The sequence below is a fragment of the Lygodium microphyllum genome, chromosome 3 (genome assembly GCF_053477565.2).
Source record: "Lygodium microphyllum isolate KBCC chromosome 3, Lygodium_microphyllum_v1.1.10, whole genome shotgun sequence".
Classification (NCBI taxonomy): Eukaryota; Viridiplantae; Streptophyta; class Polypodiopsida; order Schizaeales; family Lygodiaceae; genus Lygodium; species Lygodium microphyllum.
This window is the reverse complement of record NC_141137.1, coordinates 75,383,808-75,409,730: the sequence shown is the minus strand read 5'-3', so window position 1 is coordinate 75,409,730 and position 25,923 is coordinate 75,383,808. Positions and strand designations below refer to the sequence as shown.

At 41.1% G+C, this 25,923-nt stretch overlaps 1 protein-coding gene across 7 annotated transcripts in view; it reads right to left on the bottom strand.

The window, feature by feature from the left end:
* LOC148038517 (uncharacterized) overlaps window positions 1-25,923 on the bottom strand; it is a 74,396-nt gene that overhangs the window by 27,966 nt on the left and 20,507 nt on the right. For 5 of the 7 annotated variants that reach the window (XM_087672966.1, XM_087672944.1, XM_087672960.1 and 2 more), the window contains exons 2-9: window positions 11,795-12,002; window positions 10,966-11,690; window positions 10,588-10,857; window positions 10,244-10,401; window positions 10,011-10,140; window positions 8,294-8,689; window positions 7,225-8,042; window positions 6,974-7,133 (exon numbers count right to left, since the gene is read on the bottom strand). In XM_087672966.1, coding sequence (XP_087529092.1) covers window positions 6,974-7,133; window positions 7,225-8,042; window positions 8,294-8,689; window positions 10,011-10,140; window positions 10,244-10,401; window positions 10,588-10,857; window positions 10,966-11,690; window positions 11,795-12,002 — 2,865 coding nt within the window. Of the gene's footprint in view, window positions 1-6,973; window positions 7,134-7,224; window positions 8,043-8,293; window positions 8,690-10,010; window positions 10,141-10,243; window positions 10,402-10,587; window positions 10,858-10,965; window positions 11,691-11,794; window positions 12,003-25,923 lie in introns of those variants that run through there. The other 2 variants (XM_087672973.1, XM_087672982.1) reach the window with 2 other exon arrangements.

Sequence of the window (25,923 nt, the reverse complement as noted above, 5' to 3'; positions counted from 1 at the left end):
TCTAAAATTTAATTACAAATCTGAAATCACTGCTTCTGCGTGGTCATTTATTGCTGGTTGGTACTTGTTTGTACCTTGGTCATTTGTGTGATAGTTCAAGCCTACATTTTGCTGAATTTTTTTGTCACATTAGGGCTGAAAATCATGGCTGACAGCAGTGACAGTAGTAATCTCATGCACATAAAGAAGCTTGAAGGAGCACATAACTTTGCAGTTTGGCAAAAACAGTGCTACAATATCCTGTTGCAAAAGAAACAAGCAACGCCAATCAAAACCAAAGGGGCAAAGCCCGCAAACATGGAACAGGACAATTGGGATGAGTTAAATGAGCTTGCACGCTCAACCATCGAGCTATCGATTTCTAATGCCTTGCTGTTTAACATTGAAGGTTTGGATTCTGCATATGCTATTTGGACTCGACTGGAAGAACTATATGCGCAGAAGAGTGCTGCAAGCAAAGTGTATTGGCTGAAAAAGCTTATGGATTTGCGTATGAAAGAGGGTACAGCAATGTCTACTCACTTGAGTGAGTTTAACTTCATTTTCAGCCAGCTGGTTGCCTTGAAGTTCATGATTGATGAAGAATTTAAGGCTACGTTCTTGCTTTTGCACTCTTCCAGAGAGTTGTGATACATTCAAGACTGCTATGAGCAATTCCAATGCGATTCTTTTGTATCCTGATGTAGAGAGTGCTCTACTCATGGAAGAAATGAATCGGCAAAACAATGCATCCAGTAAGTCTTCTAGTGCTTTGCATACTAGGGGCAGATCATAGTAGAAAGGCAAATCTGATAGCAAGGGACACAATAAATCACATGGCAAAGATGTTGAATGCCACCATTGTGGTAAGAAGGGTCACTTTAAACGTGATTGCTACAAATGGAAAAAAGAGAAAGGAAAGGGCAAGAAGACAGATGATAGCAAGGAATAGGAGAAAAAGGGTCAACCCAAGAAGAGCAGTGTCAAAATTGAAGAGGTGAATGTAGTCACTCATGACAGTGACAGTGGAAATGATGTCCGTTTGGTCTCTTCACACTTTGGTGCACATGCTTTACTTGCAGATACAGATGATGACATGCATACCTGGATTCTCGATTCAGGCGCTTTCTTTTATATCACCCCTCATCGTGAGTGGTTCTCTGTCTATACAGGGGGTCGACATGGTGTTATTCATCTTAGGGACAACTATGCACGTGACATTGCAGGTATTGGCAGTGTGTAGTTGCAGTTTTAGCATGGCTCTGTCTTCACACTTCAGCACGTACGGCATATACCTCAGTTCAAGAAGAGCTTGATTAGCACAATGCAGCTAGATGATGATGGTCTTCATACCACCTTTGATGATGGAAAATGGAAGATCTGTAAGGGATCTAGAGTGATTGGCCAAAGGTTGTAAAAGTGATGCTTTGTATCCTCTCCATGTATCTAGTGTGAGTGATCATGTTGTTGCCGTGACCGAGCAACCAAGCGTTTCTTTGTGGCATGGCTGGTTGGGACACATGAGTCAAACAAGAATGAAAGTGCTTTTTCGTTTGGGTTACTCGCCTTGTCTTCGTTATGCTGATTTTGAACATTGTGATCATTGTGTTTATGGTAAACATGTACAGATGTCTCATAAAAAATCCCTTTCACTAAAATCTTCTCCTCTAGAGTTAGTACATTCAGATGTATGTCAAATGCCAAAATTATCTTTAGGGGGGAAGAAATATTTTGTCACCTTTGTTGATGATGCTACACGAAAGGTATGGGTTCATCCTATTCGTAGCAAGGATGAAGTGCTTGACAAGTTTAAAAAATTATTGGCATTGGTTAAAAATCAGACTGATAAGACACTTAAGTGTCTTCACTCTGACAATGGTGGGGAATATGTGTCCAAGGCCTTTCAGGCATTTTGTGACAACAAAGGGATAAAGAGGGAGCTCATTGCCCCTCATAATCCACCCTAAAATGGAGTTGTAGAGCATATGAATCGGACCATATAGGATAAGGTCCGTACAATGTTGTCTCATGCTGCATTACCCCATGGTTTTTGGACAGAGGTTGTTATCACAGTTGTACACTTGATTAAACGGTCACCAAACAGGTCTTTGGGGGAAAAGTTCCCCAAGAAGCGTGGTCGGGCAAGCCACCCTCATATACTCACCTGAAAGTGTTTGGCTACAAGACTTTTGTGTACATTCGTAAAAAAAAACGCAGCAAACTTCAGCCAAAGTCTTGCAAATGCATTTTCCTAGGATATGGTGACGAGGGTGAAATGGGGTATAGATTGTGGAATCCCGAGAAAATGAAAGTAGTACACAACAATGATGTTATCTTCCAGTAAGATCGCATGCACAAACAGCCCGAAAAGACTGAGGAGGTCCGGAGGGTTGTATTCCGGGTGAACCTGTAAATGCAAAAAATAATGTTGAAAATGATCAGCCAGCTATTGCCCATAATAATGAACCACTACATATGCAGGAACAGCCAGGACAGCAAGCTGTTAATGTTGATTTACAAGCTAAAATGCCAGGACAGCATGCTGAAAATGGAAATTTGCAAGAATAGCCAGCAAACAATGATCATTGGATTAGGAGATCGTCTAGAGCTACAAGACAACCTAATAGATTTGTTCCTAGTGCAAACAATGTGGTTGATTATGTCATATTGACAGACTATGGTGAACCATCTTGCTTCAAGGAAGCAATGGGCAGACAAGACAGCAAGAAATGGTATAAAGCCATGTTGCCAGAGATGAAATCTCTTGAGAAAAATGACACTTGAGACTTGGTGCAGTTGCCTAAAGGGCAGAAAACACTTCCATGCAAATGGGTTTACAAGAGGAAGGTCACTTCCGGTTCCTCACCAAAGTACAAAGCAAGATTGGTTGCAAAGGGATACAAGCAGAAACATGGAATTAACTTTGATGAGATCTTCTCTCCTATAGTCAAGATGGCTACCTTGACAATGCGGAATCCAAGACGCGCAGACCAGGTGGCCCAAATAGGCCCAAAATCACATATGGATATGTACCGTACAAATCATGCCGTATGGACAGTACCGTACGTCATACGGAGGCAACTATGACTATGTGGATCTACAATAACATATGGCTACTCATCAGTGGCTAGCTGTAATGCAATTTTCTCTAATAATTACCAAGAAAACAAACTGAATAAATAATACCATACAAATTAATAGAAAAGAGTGCAAGTTATTTTTTTATTGTGTGGGACAGTCCTTCGACTTTTATCCTATGTTGAAAAGCCTTTTCTGATAATCAAAGGATGGCAAAGTAATCCCACTTTGCATATGTTGTGGATTCTTTGAATTTTAGTATAAATTTCCATGTTACAAGTTCACTTCTTATGGTTTAATCCTTGTGAAACAAAAACACTACTTTCCTATTGTGGCATGTTTGCCCACATTTAAAACAAATCCCTTCTTGCATAAAGCTTTTCTTTCCTCAAAAGTTTTCTTGGCTTGTGGGTATAGATTGAATGGCAAGCAAGGACCATTTGAAGGTACATAAGGTGTAACCAGTCTTCCACCTGGGATAGGGTGGTAAATAACATGATTAAGCACTATTTACAGCAGTTAACAAATTCACAAAACTTTTTTTACACTTTACCATATAATCTTCGACATTGGACACCTTGTTGGCCCCAAAACTCGCACCCCTTTCCGTATTTATTTAACTTAATTGAAGAAGAAGTTGATGTACAATGGGATTCTCCCAATCCCTTTCAATATTCTAACTCCCCTTGCTGTTCAAAATGACAAGCAAGTCTTTAATCTGATTTTGCCCCTTGATTCAAGAAATCAATTGGCCTTCACCTGCTTTGATGGAGATGGAAAATGCCCCAAATTCAATTATTTGCTGGTCCCTCTACTTGAATATGCTAAAAACAGCTTCAGCTCTCTTGAATCCAAGTCTTGGAGCTTCCAATTTCTGACACACTTCCTGAGGCTGCTACTAAACCCTTTACAGTAGAGAAATCTGAAATTTCTCAGCCTTTGGTCATCTCAATGCTGCATTCTTTGGAGCAAGGCTGTAGAAAAGCTGCGAGATGAGAGAGAATGCTGAGGAGAGAGAAAATTTAGACTTTCTTCGCGAAGAATTGAAAAAAATCTGTCATTTATTGTTGTTGCCTTGTCTCAACAGCTTGTAGATGCAAAGAACTGAAGAAAATCAGTCATTTACTGCTATTGCCTTGTCTTAACAGCCTGTAGATGCTCTCACCTGCTAACCTCTGTGATTGCAGACTTTGATCTCCTTTGCAGGTTTTGCTTTCAGTGTAGAGCTAACATGCAAGTTTGCCCCATCCTACCTGGACTGGAGACTTGGGATATGCGCCATTCCTTCATGGTTTCATCATCCTTGGAGTTTTGCTCTTCTACTAGCATGGAGGCTTCCCCTCCCGAGGTGGATCGTACAGCATCTCTCTTGATGCTATCATGGCGGTGACTTCTACCTAGCTCTTCCAGCTGGGATGCTTTCTTCTCCTCTTCATTCCTTATGGTTCTCGGCACCACACGAAGACCGACATCAGGCTCCTCTTTCTTCTTCGGCATCTACATCCAGGTTGAGAGGGGGTTCCTATCCTTCTTGGTATGCTACAGGCTTCAGCACTTTGTCTTCGACATCGGTTTCTCCCTCCTGTTGTACCTTACCCTTTGCATTGCATGATTTCATCATCTTTGTACTAGGGCACTTGGGCAAGTGAACAATTTCCCTATGAGGGACACTGTCCAAGTGGCACCCGCTGCATGAGCATTCTTCATGCTTCCACCGACGGCTGTTGTTACCACACCACCATCCTTCTTCATCACATGGATACCTCATCACCTACTTTTCCTTGTCATCGCCACCCTGAGTGGATGGGTTAGCTTGTATTGTTTTGTGATGTGTTGGTTGTACCCTCCCTACTCCCGTCTTCTGGGTCACTATTCCTCAATTGGCCGCATCCCATAAAATTTACCACACTTATTCAAAAAAAAAAAAAAAAACTCAAAACTCAAACACAAACAGAAGAAGGGAGAGAGAGAACACAACTCTGAAGTGAATGAATGCTATAAATGAATGTAAGAGTGTACAGTGTGCTCAAGGGCAGAGCAATGTCGGAGTGTGACGTCCACCGAAGACGGATCCCAAGTCTGTGACCACCAGTTGGAGTGTAGGAGTGCTGAATAGTGAATGGCAGCAGGCTGGCCACCAAAACGCAGCAGTCTAGAGGCTGGAAACTGGTAAACGCAGTAGTGTACCACCGATCGGGGGCTGAAAACTGTGCACAATCTGCTATAAACAGCAAGCTGAAACAGTGTCTGAGAGTGTCAGTGCCTGCAATGCTGAAAACGCAGGCTGGCTAACCCTGGAGATGATGGACAACAGGTAGAACAGCAATCTGGGACAGTTTGGAGCAGTCGCCAACAGTTGAGAGCTGTCACCTACAGCAATGGACAGGCTGAAGATGATGTGGCTGCAGTCAATGATGGCTAGACAACAGATGGAGGCGGGCTACAGGCTAGAAACTGGGCACCAACAACAGCAGAGGGTGTGTGGACTGGTGTAACCTGCAAAACAAGGATCATTGCTGAATGGAGGCAGTCTGTCTATTTATAGATGTGGAAGGGCGGCCCAAAAATTAGGGTTTCCACTAAACTTTCTCGAACCACTCCCTGTTTTAGGGTTTCCACTGAACTCTCTCGAACCGCTCCCCGTTTTAGGGTTTTTCTCTAAAAGAGCATTTTTAGTGTGTTTTGGGGCTGTTTAAGAGGCTAATCAGCAAGTAATGCATATTTTAGCTCAACAGCATGGAGTCAGTATTTCTCTCGTTTGGCCATGCATGCATTGGATGATCGGATTAATGAGTTAAATAGAAGAGATGCTGATTGAATAGCTTTTAAGAAAGCTTTAAGAGAAGAGTTTTTCTTGAAAGATGCAGGATTGGTAACTAAAAAGACATTTATAGCTTGGATTGAAAAGCCCAATAAAGGGTTGGCTGCTACAGCTTTGCTCCATGAATTAAAAGTCGATATGCGCACGAGGGGATGCATTTGGTGCGACAGTTTACAGCATGAAAAGCGAGACTGTACAGTCTACCGTGAAGCAGAAGCAAAAAGATTAGTCTTTTGGAAAGATGGTAAAATACATGCAACAGAATTTGGTCTTCCAATAGAGCTAAATTTTGAAAATGGTGGCATGCACAAGAGGTTGAAAGAGATGGCTGCAAGGACAGCATTTGTTACCATAGATGCAGCCATATATGGGTTGAGAATTGAAAGAACTGACAAAGCTCATAAAGAAGGCATGGCTGAAGCAAAATCTCGTGTTTGAATGTAAGCATTAGATTGTTGGAGAAAGGCAAAACAACAAAGTTTGAATTGGCTAATGCAAGTCAGAGTATACGAGGGAGAACAGGATGGAATGCACCAGTGGATTCATTTTCAGCCTATGTTTATTTAGCTGAGGTTCATAATCAAGAAGCTCTTGTGGAAGAAAAGAGAAGATGAGGACACTACTGGTATTGTCACGTGAGGAAAAAGGATGCCGTATGCAATTTTAGAAGGCTTCGCATAACTTGCCTACTTGAACAAGGCCAGGATTGGGTCACAAACACAGTTGGACCTGCACACAATGTGTTTGGGCCAGTGCAGATGACTGCAAGGTCTCACCATGGGAACAAGAGCCATGATCCTTTTTGTCCAAGTAAGGCAGGGTCAGGCTATTAAGTTGCAATGGATGGAACAGATCCATTCAAGAACTTCATGTTTGTTCTATTTCCTCAATGCCACAGCATAAAAACAAGGTTGAAATTTGATTAAGAAGATAGGCCAGTCCATTCAGAAAGCCCTTTGAAACATGTAGAAAAGCTTTCACGTAGAGCTTCATCACTCGTCTATTTGAGTTTGTCTGGGATTGACAGTAAAGTGCTCTTGAAGTCTCAGTTTGCCATAGCACAACTCATTTTGTTGAAAAATCAAGTTTACGTACCTGGAAGTGAAGCAGCTTGAGGAGCATAGGTTTTGAATCCAAGAATGATGCAAGGAAACCACTTATCAATTTACGACTTTCAACCAGTGTTCCAGCTGTAACATTGTCACATTCAACTGTGATTTTAATGCATGCTTCAAGAAGTATCTGGCATACTGCACTGAAGCAAGAAGAGTCGAGCATATCAGCACAGTCAAGAATATTTTAAGGTTTGTAGCTTTTCACAATGTCTTGCAGTAGTAGAGACAAACCTGTCTTGAGCCATCAGTGCTGTAGTAACCTCATCAGTTGACAAAGAGTCTTCTCTTGCCTCAGCAGATGCTATTGACAAACACAATCTATTGTTAACAGTTAGGAATCCTGAGAGAGTATCCAGAAGAATGGACAATAAAGGCGTTCGATAAATTTCCAGCTTGCAAGCAAGTAGCAAGAAAGGCTGCTGTACGAGAGATTTGTATTTGCCTACACATCCCCAGTCAAGCTGGGACGCTAGCTTTTTTATCTGTAAGGTTACAACTCCATTATCATGTGAGTCTTGTGACTTCTCAAAAATAGAATCAATGAAAGCAGGAAGTAAGAGCTGTTTTGTGAAGGTTTGACGACTCTTCCACCATAAGCAGAATTTCTGCTGCAAAAACCTGGGGCACTGAAAATCCAGGAGCCTCGGAACAAGATCTTCCATTATAGCCAACTGAATGCCAGTTACGTCACACTTTATTTGTTCATCTAGTGTTGCTGATTTAAGGATCAAAAAATGCAATATTTCTTCTGCAGCTACTGGATCCTCAAGAGCTTTCTGCATTGCTGTTCTAACCAAATCAACCGTCAAACCCACAGCCTTTACAGAAGCATCCACTGAATTCACTCCATTCTTCTCTAAGCAGCTAGCAGATTTATCTTTGGTCATTGTATGTTCAGATTTTGCATGTGCTCCCCCCACTTCATCATTTGCAGAACTTGATACAACATCAGCAGGTTCATCTGCCATTATGAGGGATTCAATCTCATCATCGAGAAGGGCTGGCGTATGCAACCACTCAGGGAAAAGAACAGCAGCCAAGCTTAGCCACTACATAAATAACAACAATAATTACCAGAATGAGTGCATTAGAAACAAATGGAGAGGCAAACATAACCATGAAAACCAAATGAATGATCATTCAAAATCATGATTCACCAAATTCCTTGAAAGACGTAATGAATCTTTAGAGGAATGAAAGAAAAGGCCCCAAGGTCAGGCATCATTGTTGTTCATTTTACGATTGTTAAAAATATGCATCCATAGTGCCTGATGGCATGCAAGACAATTATTGCTTGTACCTGGGAAAAAATATGTTCAAATTGAAGCCAGTTTCTTTCCATGTAACATACAAGTTGCTGAAAAGGTATCTTGGCAAGCAAACATGACCACCATTCCACTTCATCCCCTGCTGTAAAGATTGAGGTTTCTGAACTTTCACAGCCAATTTTAGCTGCCAGACTGCGCAACACTCTCTCCTTGCAGAGAATGTAGTAAGAGTTGAGCACTGCCTTCACTACCATAGACATACTGAGATTCATGCCGATTAACTCAATCTTTTCCATGCACAATGGGAATGATAAAAATGGTTCCTCCAAGAAAGAATGAGGTAATTGAAGTGGTAAATGAGACCCACTTTTGATTCCATGAGTCAAAACAGGAGATTCTGCACATGCTTGTATGACTTGAACCAGCAGCTGTGAAGGATAAACATTAGTTACGACACCACCAGAAATTTGAATCTTTACAACAAAGACAAAAAACAATGAAAATGTACTGTGTCATTGTCATAACTGGTGGTAGAATGGTGTATGTATCTCTGTGGAATCCAAAATATGCTAACTAGAGCATGGATGTTGCAAGAGCAGACACATGTAGCCTGCTGAGATACAATACAGCAGGAATATCCCAAAAACCATGTTTGTTTAGCTTTGACATTACATTTTAGGATTTATAAATGTACCTAATGGATGAATCCAATAGGTTACAAAACAACCATGTTGTAGTTCTTTAGCTCTGTGGCACTAGCACAGAGTCAAAACCTCTGATCCCGCCTATTGAGCACAAACTCTGCTTCATCCACTACGTCTCACAGTGGCATATGTCGATCTAGGGCTCTGTCATCCTAGACTCCAGAAATTCACACTACCAGTCAAAAAGAAAAAACGCCACACTGTTAATCAAGCACTCACTAGTAACTCAGAGATGATAATAAGACAGGCCTATCACAATGAAGTATGTAGATCTAGGGCTCTGTCATCCTAGACCCTAAGACTTGCACTGTTACTCAAAAAGAAATTAACACCTCAACTATTAATCAAGCACTCACTAGTAACTCAGAGATGATAAATGAGCCAGGACAAATCAACTTCTTATTGAAATGCTGGCAGCAGTATATAACAAGCAGGTCACCGGTGACCAGCCCCCACCAAAAGAGATCAATATATATTGCTGCAGTGAAGTTAGCATTGAACTTGGGAAAAAACTCCCAACTCTGCATGTTCATCCTGGGAAAAGATGGGGTAACCTTTGTTTCCATGCACTTTCATGCATTCCAAAGAACAAAGATTCACCAGCTACTCTTGAAGATTACTGGCTAAGACCAGCATGATGAGCTGGCTGCACAGCCTCGCAATGTGATAGTCACTTCATATACATCGACCATGGTTATGCACTAGGTGAATTTCTTAAGAAATAAACCATGTAAACAAGATATCAAAGGTAGTATACTGTTACTACAAAGAGATGAATCGTCACTGCCTACAGTAAATGAGATCAAGTTGAGTGTGCAGCAGTTTGCAGATTTTGATGCAAAGCTTCCATCTGCTTTCATTGTGCCAGATATGCAGAAAATCTCTTGAACATCTATCCACTTATTGCTGGAAAAAAAAATGCTAAGATGCAGTTTTTCAAGCTTAAAGGAAAGCTCAATCATTGATTAACTTTCATAGAAAGAGATACTCAGCAAGCAATGAACCAAATGACAAGATGAGAACTTACTACAAGTGGAGATCATACAGGATGTATTGGCTCGGAAGAAACAGCAATGCAATGTGACACAGCTTCTGAGACATCAACTCCATACCGCAAAAAATGTCCTGAACTTAGCATTTGCTCCAGACATGTGAGGGTAAAGTAACCTTGTTTCCTGCAAAACATGTAATTATCTACATTAAGGCATACAGCCAGGTTCCAGTACTAACTGCACTTCATTATCAAAAGGCCAAAATAGTTAAGGGGGGAAAAAATACGTTTTGGTTGAAATAGGTCCTCTGGGTCGCAGAGAGGCAACAGCCTTAGTTATTGAAGTGGGGTCGAATATGACCTCAGCAGTCAAAGAAGCATCACGTAGGTCTTTCAATAGTGAACTACGAAAGTTGACGTGCATTCCCAGAACTTCCCTCACAACCTGGAAAATCCAATTGGTGAGAGTCAGATAAGTGGTTCTCCACTTTCTACCACTAAAGGTTTCTTTTTCAAAAGTCTAAGTCGGTATGCAGTAACATGGCTTTATGAAACTCATATGACAGTAGAGATCACAATCTCTCATCTTAGAAATTTTGACATATACAAAACAAGGAACGAGCTACTACACCATTATGATATTAGAATATTGTTGTAGAAGTAGTTGAACAGTAAACCAGACGGCTGTTTCAGTTTCTGCACAGCACCTCGATGCTCCCAATACTTTTGACTTCAGCAAGGCTGATAGTGACTTATGAAAAAGATTTCTGGTTGAAATGCTAGACAAACCAGGCACCAGACAGAAAAATGATATCCCTAAGAGCAGTGTCTGCTGAGAAGGGAATCCAATTGGGTGGTACTTTGCAAACTCTCCAGATAATGACGTCAACCAAAAATCAGCCTGCAAATGGGCACGTGTCATATGAGGGTAAAGTGTTTAACTCACACTAGTAATCCCCTTAAAGATGAAAAAGGATGCCAAAGACTAAGCATGCAACTGACATATAACCTCTTCCTGCAACGGGTGAAAGTCAGCTGCACAAATAAGGGCACAGAATAGCTTTAAATGACCATGTAATTGTCCACACCAGCCAGACTGTTCCCTGGTTGTTTGAGCATCAATAAGTAAGGACCTCCGAATACGAATAGCAGCCAGCTCATCCCTTGCAGCAGCCTGCAAACCTTTTTCAGCACGCATCAAATGCGACTCACTCATTAGGATTATTTCTTCATAGAGTGGCACTAGAGCATCAAGAGGATCTTTTCTTCCAGCCCGAAAGTAATAAAGCATCCACTCAGACGTTTTTTGTAACGAAAAAAGGACTTTTGATAGAAAGTCTAACTCGTCATGAAGGAACTGGGATGTTACATACAGAACTAAACCCGGAAAGGCACGGCTTTTAACAAGGGCATCTCTGCACAGAAATGCCATTGAGCATGACACTCTGCTTAGCTGCATCATTGTTAATAATGCTTGCTTCACACAAAATATGATTGTCGTATTTACTCGTTCTTGAGAGAGAGATGAAACACCAGTTCCTGTGTGAAGCTGGAAGTTTACAGGTGGCAGCTCTGACTGAGTGTTTAAATACAGGCCAAAAGTCTCTTGATGTGATGATAAAAATTGTGAAAGTAGAGAGAGAACCTCTACCACGATGGAAGGATTGTTTATAAGAATGGCACAGAGAAGAAGAAAGCCCCATCTTGTGGTAAGAAGGCCAAATATCATGCATTCTGCATGAAGCATACAAGTTTTCATTAAAAACTGAGTAATATGAGCTGTTGATGCCTTTCACTTTAGAGCAAACCTGATGCAGGTACAAATCAAAAATAAATACCTGGAAACAAGAGCAGAGGGCATTGAGACACTGCAATTGGAAGCAAGCAAAGCAATTCAGGAAGGTAAACATCCGTACTCCAAACTTTTCTAGCATCCTCTTGCTCTATATCTCGAACACTTTCAAGGCTGTCACCATTTTCAGTCCTGGCACAAAATTCTGTGAACCGCTTGCGCACTGAAAAAATGACAAATTCAACACGCTCCTTCTGTTGCACATAAAAACCAGTCACAAAACCACAGAATCAAAAACACAATTCACTGTTGAAAATCCTTCTAGATACATCAATACCAGGAAATAATAAGGCACTGCAAGGTTTGGCCTTTGAACAACTAAATCAGGTCATCAAGAGCATCGTTACCAAATACATCTAAACATCAACCAGAAATATCAAAAAGAGTTAAGGGACCTTGGCCTTATGCCAATACTAATTCTTTGAGAGGATTATAAGGAGCTTGGACTTACTGCCAAAGCAAGTTGGCCAAGATCAAACATGAAGAGATTTTGCCAAGTCTAATTACAGGGAGAGTTTAAATGAGCTTGAAAGTTTTTGAAGTTCAATCTTAGAAAAGTTTAAACTAACCTTGGCCCTCAGTCCTAAAGGGAGATTGCCAAACCCAAGCATAAAGAGATTTGTTCTAGCTCAGTTATAGATAGAGGAGTTGAAGTGAATTTGGCCAAGCTTATTATAAACTCAATCTCAATGATGTTGGCCCAATGGCTGAGCTCAATCTTAAAGAGACTTGACCAAAGTCAATCACAAAGAGAGTTCGAATGGGCTTGGCCCCAATTCTTTGAGAGGGTTAATAAAAGATCGGCCCTAGGGCCAAGCTTAACTTTTAAGTTTGAATGAGATTGGCCCTCTAGCCCTATGGTCATATGGCCCTCTTTTAAATCCCTTGAAGTTGATCTTGGCCCTAGGTGGCTGAGTTCAATCTTAAAGAGACTTGACCAAGGTCAATCACAAAGAGAGTTCGAATGGGCTTGGTCCCAATTCTTTGAGAGGGTTAACAGGAGATCGGCCCCAAGGCCAAGTTTAACTTTTGAGTTTGAATGAGATTGGCACTCTAGCCCTATGGTCATATGGCCCTCATTTAAGTCCCTTGAAGTTGATCTTGGCCTTGGGGCCAAGCTCATATAAACTCTCTTTATGATTAACCTTGGCCAACTCTTTTTAGAAGCTTGGCCAAGCCCAATTCTTCAAGAGGGCTGAAAGGACACCAAGCTCAACTTAAGAAGAAAATTTGAATTATCTTAGCATAATGATGGTCAATATATTATCTTAGGTTTAGATACATTTGAAGTGCTTCAAGTAAAGAGTATGAAAGCATAACACTTTGGTCATTAAAGTACATAAGGAGAGCCAATTAGCCATATACACCAAGTAGGTGCTACGCAAGCGCAAGATTATTAGTTCATATGTATTTGTGACTCTTGTAGAGAGTTTCCCCAATTACTAACTATGTGATTCTGTCGGGTCAAAGGTCCCTTCACCATTCCATACTTACCCTCTCATTCATTCTTCATCATTCCCCCATCACACCTTCAGCCTCAACCCTTTACCACTATTGTCCACACCCCTACCTTGGCAGATATCTCAAATTATGGTGCTGTCTTGCTGATTGTGACATCACACCAGCAGAGGCAATTTCATTCTGGAGGTCTTCTTCACAGCACCATCAGCTCCAAACACTCCAGATTGCTCAGCTTTCAGCCTAACGACCTGTTCTTCATCATTTCCACTCCTAAATTTCCTGTTTTCACTCCTCCTTGGACTAGTATAGCAGATCATCTTCATCAACTCAGCACCCAAGCAACAATTCCCAGCCATCAGCCACTTTATGGAGGCTGCATTTTGCAGTAGATTCGTACCCTCTATAGTAGGTTATACCCTCTTTATCAGCCCTATATTAAATACCTGCACTTTTATGTTTTCTTCACCCTTGAAGGACAGCGCCAGCAATTGCCTGTCTACATCCACTTACATGGAGAGATCTTTGGCAACATTCTGGCATTTTTCTTCTCTGCTTGATTGCCTAGCAATCATCTTGACAACAGCCATTATTTTGGGAGACATTTCAGCATATCCTTCATCTCCAGCAACTCCAAAGAATTGTTTCCCTCCCTCAGCTGTTGTCCTTCATCTTCTAGGTGTCTACTTCAACATTCCACTACCCAAAGGATTGTGTTTCACTCCCTCCATAGAGCAGCCCCTTTCCACACCATAGACACCTCTGCTCGAAGGACTATGTTTTTCTCCCTTCACAATGAAAATTCCTTCAAGTGCTGCCACCTGATCAGCCACGGCAATGCCATTATCTTTGAGCTCTACCCCACTATATCAACATGATTCATTGAGCATAATTTGGTGTTCATTAGTCTTCATCCATCTTCTTCAATTTTTCTAAGTTTCTTTGACTTGGTGTTTGCCATACACTAAGTTTTTCCCCACAAACCCTACCATTTCTTGACATGGTATTAGAGCACACTATTTCGTTGCTTAACATGGTGCCACAATACAAGTACTCAAAGAGCTAAAGATCCTCTTCATCAATGAAAGTAAAGAAAGGTTGCAAGATTGACAACATTTTCAGATTCCAAATTGTTAGAAGATGCGGATCTAGAGCATGGCACAAGCTATGGCGGGTGGAAGATGAGGACCAAACTCATGATGGCATAGACAAGTAAAGACAAACTGTTACCCACAAGTGATAAAGACAAACTGTTACCCACAAGTGAATTAGGTTCTAAGATGGCAGCTTGGACTCATAAACACAATCTTGTGTAGGACTGACAAAGTCAAGACACTTAACTGAAAGTACAAAGCATCATGACATTGTATTCATTCCATATGAAAGTGATAGCCAAGTACAATGCTTTATAGAATTTGGGTTGTTCCACTCTCCTCACTATGCATATACGATTCAAGACAACTCTTCCTGGAGCATACATCATTTGTCTATCTTCTCAACACCCCCCACCGCGAAAAAAAAGCATACTATTGATGCTCTGATTGATAAGGGAGCAGATTTTAACATCTTGACCTATGAATCATAGACACTACTAGGCCAACCAGAGCTCACACCGACTAGTGCAACTCTTAGCCCTTATGGGGGACACCCACAAGCACTCATAGGGAAGTGCAAAATCCTTGCGACAATTGAAACGGAAAGCTTGCCTATCCTATTTCATGTTCCTCCAAATAGTGCTAGCTGCGGGAAAGAAACCCTCCTAGGAAGACCCTTCAAAAGGGCGACCAAGTGTGAGGCCGACTATGTAGCACAGAGGATACACCTGACACTACCGGGTGTGAGGATAGTCACAACCTTTAGCAAGGGTGACCTCATTAAACCTCAAGGGAAAGGCAAGGAAGGTGCTGACATAATAGTCAAGCCTACTAACGAGAGCAAGGACTTGTTGGAAAAACTGATACAAGCACAGGTCGAACAACGAGAACCAGTGAGTGAGGCCAGGCCTGAAACAAGAAGGTCAAGAGACAATGCCAAGGACGAGCTTTGGACTTACAAATATCGTAGAAGACCCGTAGGCAGGCGCATTTTCGAGCAAAACTTACGAATTTTTGTAATGCTGCTTTGAATGATGGTTAATGTCAAGCTTTGAGTCTACAGGAGGGAGCGCCTTGATGTTAGGAGGATATTTTTAGGAGGAGTTTTGTGAAGATATTGCCTCTAGAGAGAGATCCAAGTCCTCTATGAAGGGTATGTCCTACAAGCCACAGACTGAGTTTATGACAGCAACTAACAGTTGTGACAATGTTGAGCTCCAAATAGGGCAATGTTAATGTTTCAAGTGATACAGAGAAACTTCAATAGTGGGGGAACACTTCTCCAGAAGGAAGGTCTGTAAGATTTGGCCAGTAGAGAGAGATATAAGAGCTTCAAGCAGGCAGGGTACTGCTGGCTATGGCTTCCACAAGGTTAAGTGGAGAAGAAGGAGTGGGAGATGAGATCCTGGACTTGTCCTAAGATGGACTGAGCTCAAGCTGAGCAAGATGGAGCAAAATGGAGTTGTGCTATGCTCAGCTGCGCTCTGATACCATGTTAGAAAATGCGGATCTACAGCATGACACAAGCTATGGCGGGTGGAAGATGAGGACCAAACTCATGATGACATAGACAAGTAAAGACAAACTGTTACACAAGTGAATTAGGTTTCAAGATGGCAGCTTGGACTCATAAATACAATCTTGTGTAGGACTAACAAAGTCAAGACACTTAACTGAAAGTACAAAGCATCATGACATTGTATTCATTCCATATGAAAATGATAGTCAAGCACAATGCTTTATAGAATTTGGATTGTTCCACTCTCCTCACTGTGCATATGGGATTCAAGACAGCTCTTCCTAGAGCATACATCATTTATCTATTTCTCAACACAAATTATTTTCACTGCGTTATTTGGGAAATATCATTATCTTGTTCTCCCTCCCAGCCTCCCTTGGCGCATTTGCCACACTGATGCTATGGCTTCTCCAAAGATGGAAGCATGGACCACTAGGTGCTCCTACTATGGTAGGAATAGTCATTCCACTAGACATCAGCATCATTGACCTTTGCTCCCTACCCCACTAAAGTATATGTGTCTACGTCCCAACATTCCTTGTGCCACCTCACTATTCTAGGTGACATAAAGATCGTTCTATATTGGTTATTAGAGTATTATGCTCAAGGCAATGAGACACCTGTAAATGCACACTACACCCTTGTAGAGGCTCTAAGACCTCACAAAGCCATGAGCCCTCTTGGAGACCATTGGAATACACTACGGAAGTTTCCCCCACCTACTTTTGGATCTAGTGGCTTCCATAGCCCATGGCTCCATAATCCGCTCCACCACAAGAGAGACTCTTCGATACCGTCTTTTCGACAATCTACTCCGTTAAGAGGTAGAGGCTATTTGGCTCCTTCAACTTTGTAGTCAGTTCCACACTAGGACACAAAAGTTGTTGCCCATCTATAGCTCCACAAGATCTACATATTTCCCTCCTACCTTGTTTGGCTCCATAGACACCGATTGTTACACTTCTCACTTATCATATTCCTCCATAGTTCTAGCATGAACGCTCCCTTATCCACGAGCACTTTTTACCTTCTAGTTGAAAAAGGGTTTTTTTCCCATGTGAATATCCGTCACTGGGTGTGGTACTTCAATACCTTAGGAATTGTACTTTCATTATCAATCTCACATGGTGGATGTGACCTTCCAATACTCCTCTTGCTATTCACTTGTTCACTATGAGAATGTGTGTGTGTGTGTGTGTGTGAGAGAGAGAGAGAGAGAGAGTGTGTGTGTGTGTGTGTGTGTTGCTGAAACCTAACCTAACAGTGATATCAAATCCATACCTCTTATCAACTGCCACCACTCAGCTCACGAGCCACCATTGCCACTACCGCCATTGAGCCAAATTTCATCATGTGCATTTAGGGCTTTTGTGAAATTTGTCCAAATTCATCAACATTGAGACCAATTACACATTCTACACCAACATTTGTGAACATTAATGCCTTTTCAGCTGCAAACTTTTGTTCAACATCATCAATTGTGTGCAAAATTATAAGTTTTTTGGGGAGGGAGAGAGAGAGAGAGAGAGAGAGAAACTCCTATGCTCCTGAGCCATCTCAAGCATGGTGCGATTCACAAGCTCGACCACACCATTCTCAAATGGTGTATTCAAATGGCAATATCCCATCCAAATGCTGTGATCTCTGCAAATCTTAGAAAAAACATTAGAACAAAGCTTGTCACTAAGGCCAACTCATACACCTCAAACCTTGAAATTCATTTGTGTTTCCGCAAACACCTTCCAATTGCAAAAGTTAAATTGTGTCTCACTCTTGTACTCCAAGAAGTACGGCCATCAAATACTTGGCCTTCCCAAGGGAGGCCATGCCCATAGGTCCACATAAGTAGGTATGCACCAACTCTAGCGACATAGTATCCCTCCAAGAAGCAACCTATGGATGAGGCTGCCTATACTCCTTGCCCCATAAAGCAGCTAGGGCATAAAGTGTGAACAAGGGGAAAATCTGGAAGTCCCTCCACTAACTTCTTTCAAGGAGCCTTGCATATGGAGTCAAAATTTAGGTGCCCATAACGAGCATGCCAAAGTAGCCCAAACTCATGGAAAGTCGATGCAACAAGGGCAATGAGCTTATAAAGCCCACCCTCTAATGTACCTATCCAAAGAATAGAATTAGTAAAAGAGTCCTCAACAATCACATCATCCTAGGTAAAGACCCTGTGAGTACCTAGCTATATCAAACCATGGATAGAAAGAATGTTAAAGCCCAAATCCAATACATAAAGGACTTTAGCCATTGAAGCCTCACGATATAACAAAAGGGAAATATTCCCCACTCCTCAAACTAGCACAAAAGAGTTGTCACCAATGGTGACCAAATACCTTCTGAATGACAATCCTGAAGCAAATCCTGTCAGTACGTCACATGGGAAGTGGGCCTACTATCAACAAGCCATGGCTTCTCATCAATGGAGGAAGAAAGGGTTGTATCCTCAACCTCGCATAGATGCACAAAAATAAACTCGATAGTAGCAAGGGCCACCTTCAAGTCCTTCAAACCATACTTTGGCTTCAATTGGGGATTACTTCTGCCACCAACACTTCTCCTCTAGTGAGTGAAACCAGTCTTCCTTCCGTGGAGGGTTTGGTAATAACCTAATTATATCTTAATTAAGCAAGCAATAATTAATACAATGCTGAAAGACAAACATTTAACAATCAATCTTGGACATTGGACATCCTGTTGGCCCCAAAACTGGCGCTCCTTTTGGTATTTCTTTATCTTTAATTGCAATTGAATTCAAATACAATGGAATTCCTTCAATCCCCTTGGCAATCCAAAAGCCCCTTGTTGCTAATAATGACCAGCAAGTCTTCGAATTAATTTACCCTTTGATTTGCTCGAGCAATTGGCCTTCACCAACTCCTTGCAAAATGAAATTTGCCCCAAATCTGACTGTTGGCCGGTCCCTCACTTGAATCTTACTGAGAATTAATTCTTAACCATGACAATTCAAGTTTTCAGGCTTCAATCTCTTAGCACGCTTCCCCAAGTTGCTGTCAAAACCCTAATATTTGCTGTAAATTATGATTTCTAGTAGAGAAAAACACAACTTCTCAACCTCCCAAGATTAGAATGCTGAGATCTTCAAAGCAAGGCTGGGAAATGACTGGAGAATGAGAGACAATGCTGAATAGAGAGAAAATTCAGACTTCCATCGCAAGGAAATGGAAGAAATCAGCTGCTCCCCTATCTAGACCACCATGAAAGCTGTCTCCATTGATGGAACACACCAAATATGATGTTTGTTTGGCTGAAACAGCCCTCAAACTGCTGTCACCTACTATTGTAATCTCTTCAGGGCATGTCACCAACTCTTGGAGGGTCTCTTGCTGGCTAGAAATGGCATGCCAACTGTTGTAGCAGCTACGGTAGCCTTATCTCTATCTGTCTCAACTTGCACGAGGCCGGAATGATCCTCTCTCTCTCCCCCAAACTCAATAATGTCTTTCCCACTTGCATGGACAAGTGTAGCCAAGTGGCAGCCTTTTGGTTCCATTTCCCAACATTATCTACATTATTAAATTAATTTTTAGCTTTGAAACTCTGAAAATTAATTTAATAACTATTTTCGTGCCCAAAAATTTAGTCTGACCAGCCAACAATTAAATTGGCTAGGCCAATTCATCTCCCAAGTGTTCTTGAGCCTTCTTTAGCCCCCAGACTAGTATTAAGTGTCGTTGAATGCCAAATCCCTAGTGTCACCAAGTGACACTTATGGCTAGTAAAATGTCTTAGGCCAATTTCTAGTACTAGAAACCACCTAGTATAAGTGCAACATTGCTTAAGACAACTTTTGCCTTTGACATCCACTAATGCTAAGGGAAGAGAATAAGCTTTTACAATCCTGGTGACGGCACACCCAACAAAAATTAGAATAAGCATCAAGCCCTTGGCTCGTAAATATGAAATAATCTCAGTTGCACTTCATATGTGCAATACATACTTAAAACATTTAACTAAAAATCAATCCAAATGTTAAGTAAAGCAAGTCAAATTTCATGTCCTTATAGCCCACTTTATACCCCATGCATCATGCCTATACTGCCATACATGGGATTGTGCATTCCACCTGATATACTTGGATACATTGTGTGTTGAGAACCATGCATTGGCTGTTGCATACCATAGGGATTTGTGCCATACATTCCCATATGCGGCCCTTGACCAACCATTGTATGAAAAGTGGTACCACCAAAGTATCGTTGTTGTCCCATGTTTGAATTTGCATGAACACCCTGCTGTCCATATTCCCATGGATTGGCACTACCAAGTTGGCCATACATTTGCACTTGTCCCGTGGGTACCAACTGTTTGCGCTCATGCGCAACTTTGGGCTCTTCCAATGAAGGCTTAGGCATTTCCTTCTAGTCTTCTGGTTGTTCTAAAGCTCTAGAAGGTGTCTTCTTCTCTTTGCCTTTGCTATCCTTCTTTGAGGCATTCAAGAATCGAGTAAACTAAGGATCCTTTACCAATTCAGTAAAGAGATTTGCTACTGTCCTCATCCGATCTTTGAATCTATCATCAAATTCTTCACGCTCTTGCTGTTCATCAACATCTTGGGGCATGGAAGTTCCTACATTTGGGTCATTTCCCACATTTTTAGCTTGTTGTCCATGCTGAGAACCTTGTCCAAAATCATGCATTGCATTTCCCCCTTCACCAAGTGAATGACAACATCATCACCACTTGATCCTATATCACCATGTACCATGTAAAGATATACTTGCTGTAATCAACACAGCTGAGCATAATTTCAGCAATAATGCAAAGCTTCTAACTTACAATCAGGTGCCTCGGGCTCACCAAAGAGGGAAGGAGATGGTTGCTCTGATCTTCGCAACCAGTCAAGTGATGGTTCCCATGTAGAACGGGATGCTAACCTCCGATCTTCGCGAGATGATCACATGCCTATCAAAGAGAGCATGAATAGACTCCTCATCTAAGTCATCAAAGCCTTGGAACTAGTGATAATCCATGTCTCTAAACCTGCAAACAAACTAATCTACTACGTTTTGCTATAGAAGAGCCCAAACATAGAGAATAATCAGCTACACCTACAAGAAATCAATTGTAGATGTCCCACCTTTGTCGAAAGCACCTCTAGAATGCAGAAAATCTGTGTTTTCTGCAGCAAACAGCAGGCTGAAAATTTGCATTTTCAGCATAGGGTGGTCTTCTCTGTAGAAAACCTGTCCCCTCACTTAGGCAATGATACCATGTGAGCGTGCACAACAAAAGAGGAGCACAAACACAGATAGAAAAGAAGAGAAAAACAGTAGGAATGGAAGAGAAATCTGCATTGAATCTAGAAAGAAAGCTGAAAATGACAACGGACTGATCAATACGTGCACACAGCATAACGCGTGTAGAGTTGAAACGAAAGCAGAGAGAGAGAGAGAGAGAGAGAGAGAGCAGAGAGCAAGTGCATTAATTGAGGCGCTCAATGATCCAGAACTGAACAGCGTTGAACTATGAGGTAGAGTGAGAGTGAGTCGACGGATAGGTGTGTACCAGTGTGATACACACAAAGAATGAAAGAATGTATTTATACTTAGGGTACGGTACACTTACACCCGCTAGGGTGAGTTCACGTATGTGTCTAGGAGCATGTTTCAAACCATATAAGCTTCTCTTAAGCTTACATACCAAATGCTCCTTTCCTTGTATAACAAAGCCTTCAGGTTGTTTCATGTACAGCTCTTCTTCTAGATCACCATACAGAAATGCAGTTCTAACATCCATCTGATCAAGTTCAAGATCCATAGATGCTACAATGGCAAATAACACTCGAAGAGTGGTCATTTTGACAACAGGAGAAAACACTTCCTGAAAATCAATGCCCTCCTTTTGTGTATAGCCCTTAGCCACAAGTCTGGCGTTGTATTTAGGTTTGCCATTCACACATTTGATTTTATAGACCCATTTGTTAGGAAAGGCTTTCCTATCCTTGGGCATTGTAACCAAATCCCGAGTATCATTCTGATACAATGACTTCATTTCTTCCTACATAGCTAGCTCCCACTTTTTCTTTAATTCACATGATAAGACCTCTTTATACGTAAGAGGCTCACCTTCATCTGTGAGCAAAATGCAGTCCAAAGAAGGATCAAATCTTTGTATAGGTCTTCTGACACGTGTAGACCTTCTTACCCAATGATCTATGTTATCAGGTAATGGATCCACATCCAAGGGAATGTCAATGACCTCATTGTTTGGCTGCTGAACTGCATGTTCAAGTTGCTGTAATAACAATTTCAGGCTGATATAATTCATTTTCAGCATGCTGATTTTGGTACTCAAGCTGATGTTCAGCATCCCCTTGCTGCCCATTTTCATCTAGCTCAATAATGATACGCTAATTGTCATATCAGTATCAAAAGAAGCTAAATTTTCAGTGGCTGATGGCTGCTCAAGTAACTAATCATGCTGAAATTTAACTTTCTTTTTGTCCAAGTCATTAGATGTGACATTTTTCAACAGCTTTGACTCATTAAATACCACATCCCGGCTGCGTAGCACCTTTTTCATGCTTGGAACCCAAACTTTATAGCCCATTTCACCTTCATCTCCATAACCCATGAAGATGCCTCTATGAGATTTCATGTCAAGTTGGTTCTACTATTAACAGGTACATGTACATAGCATTCGCAACCAAAGACCCTTAACTGGTCATATGAAGCAAGTTTCTTCAGGGATGCCACTTTCAAGTACACAGTGTGGAGATCGATTGCAAATATGCACTGCGGTTGTAAGTGCCTCTCCCCAAAACGATTACGAGAGATTAGCCGTGGACAACATGCACCAAATCTTCTCACATAACATGCGATTCATTCACTCAACCACACCATTAGATGATGGATTGTAAGGAGCTGTAAGCTCTCGTTTAATCCCATTGTCATCACAAAACATATTGAATTCTTTAGATACATACTCTCCCCCATTATCTGCTCTTATGCATTTTAACTTTAAGCCCCTTTGAGTATTAACCAATGCAAAACCTTTTAGAAGCATCCAATGCCTCACTTTTCTACTTAAGCAAGTAGACCCATAGCTTCCTAGAATGGTCATCAATAAAAGACAAAATAACGGAAACCACTGAGTTTTTATTGGCATGTCCAAACATTAGAATGGACTAAATCCAAGATACATACCTTCCTAGAGGCTCCATTGAGAGTATGGACTCATTACATGTTTACTAAGAATACAATCATCACAAAAGTCAAGCTTTGAGTTTTTCGCATCCACTCTTGCAAGTGAAGAGAATGCCTGCAAACCCTTTTGGCTCATGTGTCCAAGACGCTTGTGTCATAACTCCATGTGTGACTATACTTTAGCAACTACAATAAACTTTCCACGAAGTGGCTTGCAATAGAAATAATACAAAGTCCCCTTTTTACCACCTCTAGTGACTAGCATAGATCCTTTCTGTATTTTCCACATACCACCACCAAAAGTAGAGAAGTAACCTTTGTTGTCTAGCTGCTGAATAGAAAGCAAGCTCTTCTTGATACCAGGTACATACCTAACATCATGAAGAATCAATTCCTGACCATTTTCTAGAGCCAGGTGTATGGTGCCCATTCTTACAATATCACATGCATGATTGTTGCCAAGGTAGACTTTTCCGAGATTACCTTCTGCATAAGTAGAAAAACACTCCAAAGATGGAGTTACATGAAAAGAAGCACAGCTATCAACAATCCACGATTGTGACAAACCATCATGAGCTGACAACAAAGCATCTATCACATCTGTTTTAGTGATATACATGTCCTCCACTGTAATAGCAAGTGGATCTGAAAATGTAACCAACAAATCAGCATCTTTATCCTCGTCTATTTCCTCAATAATAACACTAGATACCACATTTGCTTTTTCTGTCTCTTTAAGGGTAAAGCTGTCATCCTTGTCATTCTTTTTGCCTTTTGTATTAGTCTGCTTCTTGTGTTCTTGTTCCTTTTTAAAGTACTTGCAATCGGGCTTTTTATGCCCTTTGCGACCACATTGATAACAAGTTACATCTTGCTATTTTTCCTTGCTTTGCTGCAATTTTTGTTTTTATTTGCAACATTATATCTTTTTCAATTCTTCCTCTTACATTGTAGGTTAATCCACAGTTTTTCCCACTTGCCTTGCGTCTAATCTCTTTATTGAGAATAGAACCACGCACACGATCAAATGTCAAGTTGGGATTATTGCTCAACGACACAACCAATGCTTCCTATGAATCGAGCAAGGTTATGAGCAAGAAGATAGCCCTTAATTTAGGATCAAAAGCTGGCAAACCTACATCCTGTAATTGACTCAAAATACCAGTGAAAGCATTCAAATGCTCTGAGGCAGGCTTAGACTCATCAAGCCTCAAGTTGATCAACTTCCACATGAGATGTACCTGATTGACAGGAGTTGTATTCTCATAAGTAGCCTTGAATTTCTCCCAAACTACATAGGCAGTATCAAGACCCTTTAAATCAACCAAGCTATCATCTGTGACGGCCATTTTAATGTAAGTAATGGCAGTTTTATTCATTTTAGCCCAATCCTCATCTGACAAAGCAACAGGCTTATTGTAAACGCCCCAAACAACGTAGTATACTTAACAATTATGATATTTGCTTGTTTTCAAGATTTAATATAAAAGAGAATGAACACTTAAAGCTGAAAATGAAAATTACTCACAAAATTACAGCCATGAAAATGTAAAAGTAATGGAGACAAGATTGAGGGTTGAAGATGGGCAACCCCCCCCCCCCCCCCCCCGAAGGAATGTATTTCTGCTCAATCCAAGTCCCTTAGGGAAGAGCTCATTTACAATCAACCTGAGAGTGAGAAGAAATAATTCTCACTCTCACAAGATCATGCAAAGATGTACAAACACACATGCATTATCTATTATGCAATGATAAGAACTTATTTCTTTACAGTATGAGAGAAGAAAAAGGGAAAATCAGCCTTCTCCATCGTTGAACAGTAGTACATGGATAGGGCTTGCTTCTTGTTGCTAAAATGGAAGAAAGAGCTTGAAAAGGAGGTGCTGTAATGAATTTACAGGCTTGCTGTCCTGTAAAACAGTAGTGATAGAAGAGGGAATATGGAGGAATTTGATAATGGAGAAATGGGGGATGATGATGGGGATGGATGGGGCCAGTTTCTGGCTATCTGTGGGTGCTGTACATGAGTTTACAGCAAAGAAAAATGATGTTCAATGAAGAAAAACGAGCTCTTATTTATAGGAGAGGGAAGAGCTAGTACAAAAGGGAAAAGTGGAATAGCACAAGACAAGTGTCCAGCCACATGTCATGAGATGTGACAAGTGGTGGGACACTTGGAAACTTGTGTGACAAGTGTCTTGACACTTGTCTCTTCTCTATGGCCTTCCTTTTTGGGTTGAATACTGTCAAGAATAGAAACAACCAAATTTAGTAAGCACAGTCAGAGTACAAAACTTACTATTTTTAGAATGACATCCCTATTTTTTAGGACTAGCATTTTTAGGCTAATTCGAGGCTCCTAAAATTTAGGGATCTCCTAAAATTTAGGGACCCCCCCCCCCCCCAATATGGGTGTCATATGAAAGCTTTTTCCGTGTATATCGCAAAAATGGTATCCGAATCTTCATGTGACTTTCCTATGCAAAGAAATGTGCATTTCAAGCTTTCAGCCCACACATGCACATTATACAAGCATTTCATGATCATGCCATCTTGTTGATTGTAACTGTCTGTTCTAGTGGATCTAGCCCACACTTCAAGGAATCAATCCTTTCTGTGTGCGAGTCTAACCCTGATATGCGTGAGTTCTAGTCACAGGCGCCCAATCGGACCATATAGGTGGAAGTGTGAACTATCTTTTCTCTAACCCACCGCGTGGGTCCACCATAACCTGTGACCACTCATCAGTGGCCAGCTCCAATGCACTTTTCTTTATATCTAATTAGTGCAAAGGAAATAAATTTAATAAATCATTATATAGACAAATTAATGAAAAAGGATACAAATTCTGTTTCTATAGAGTTATGAC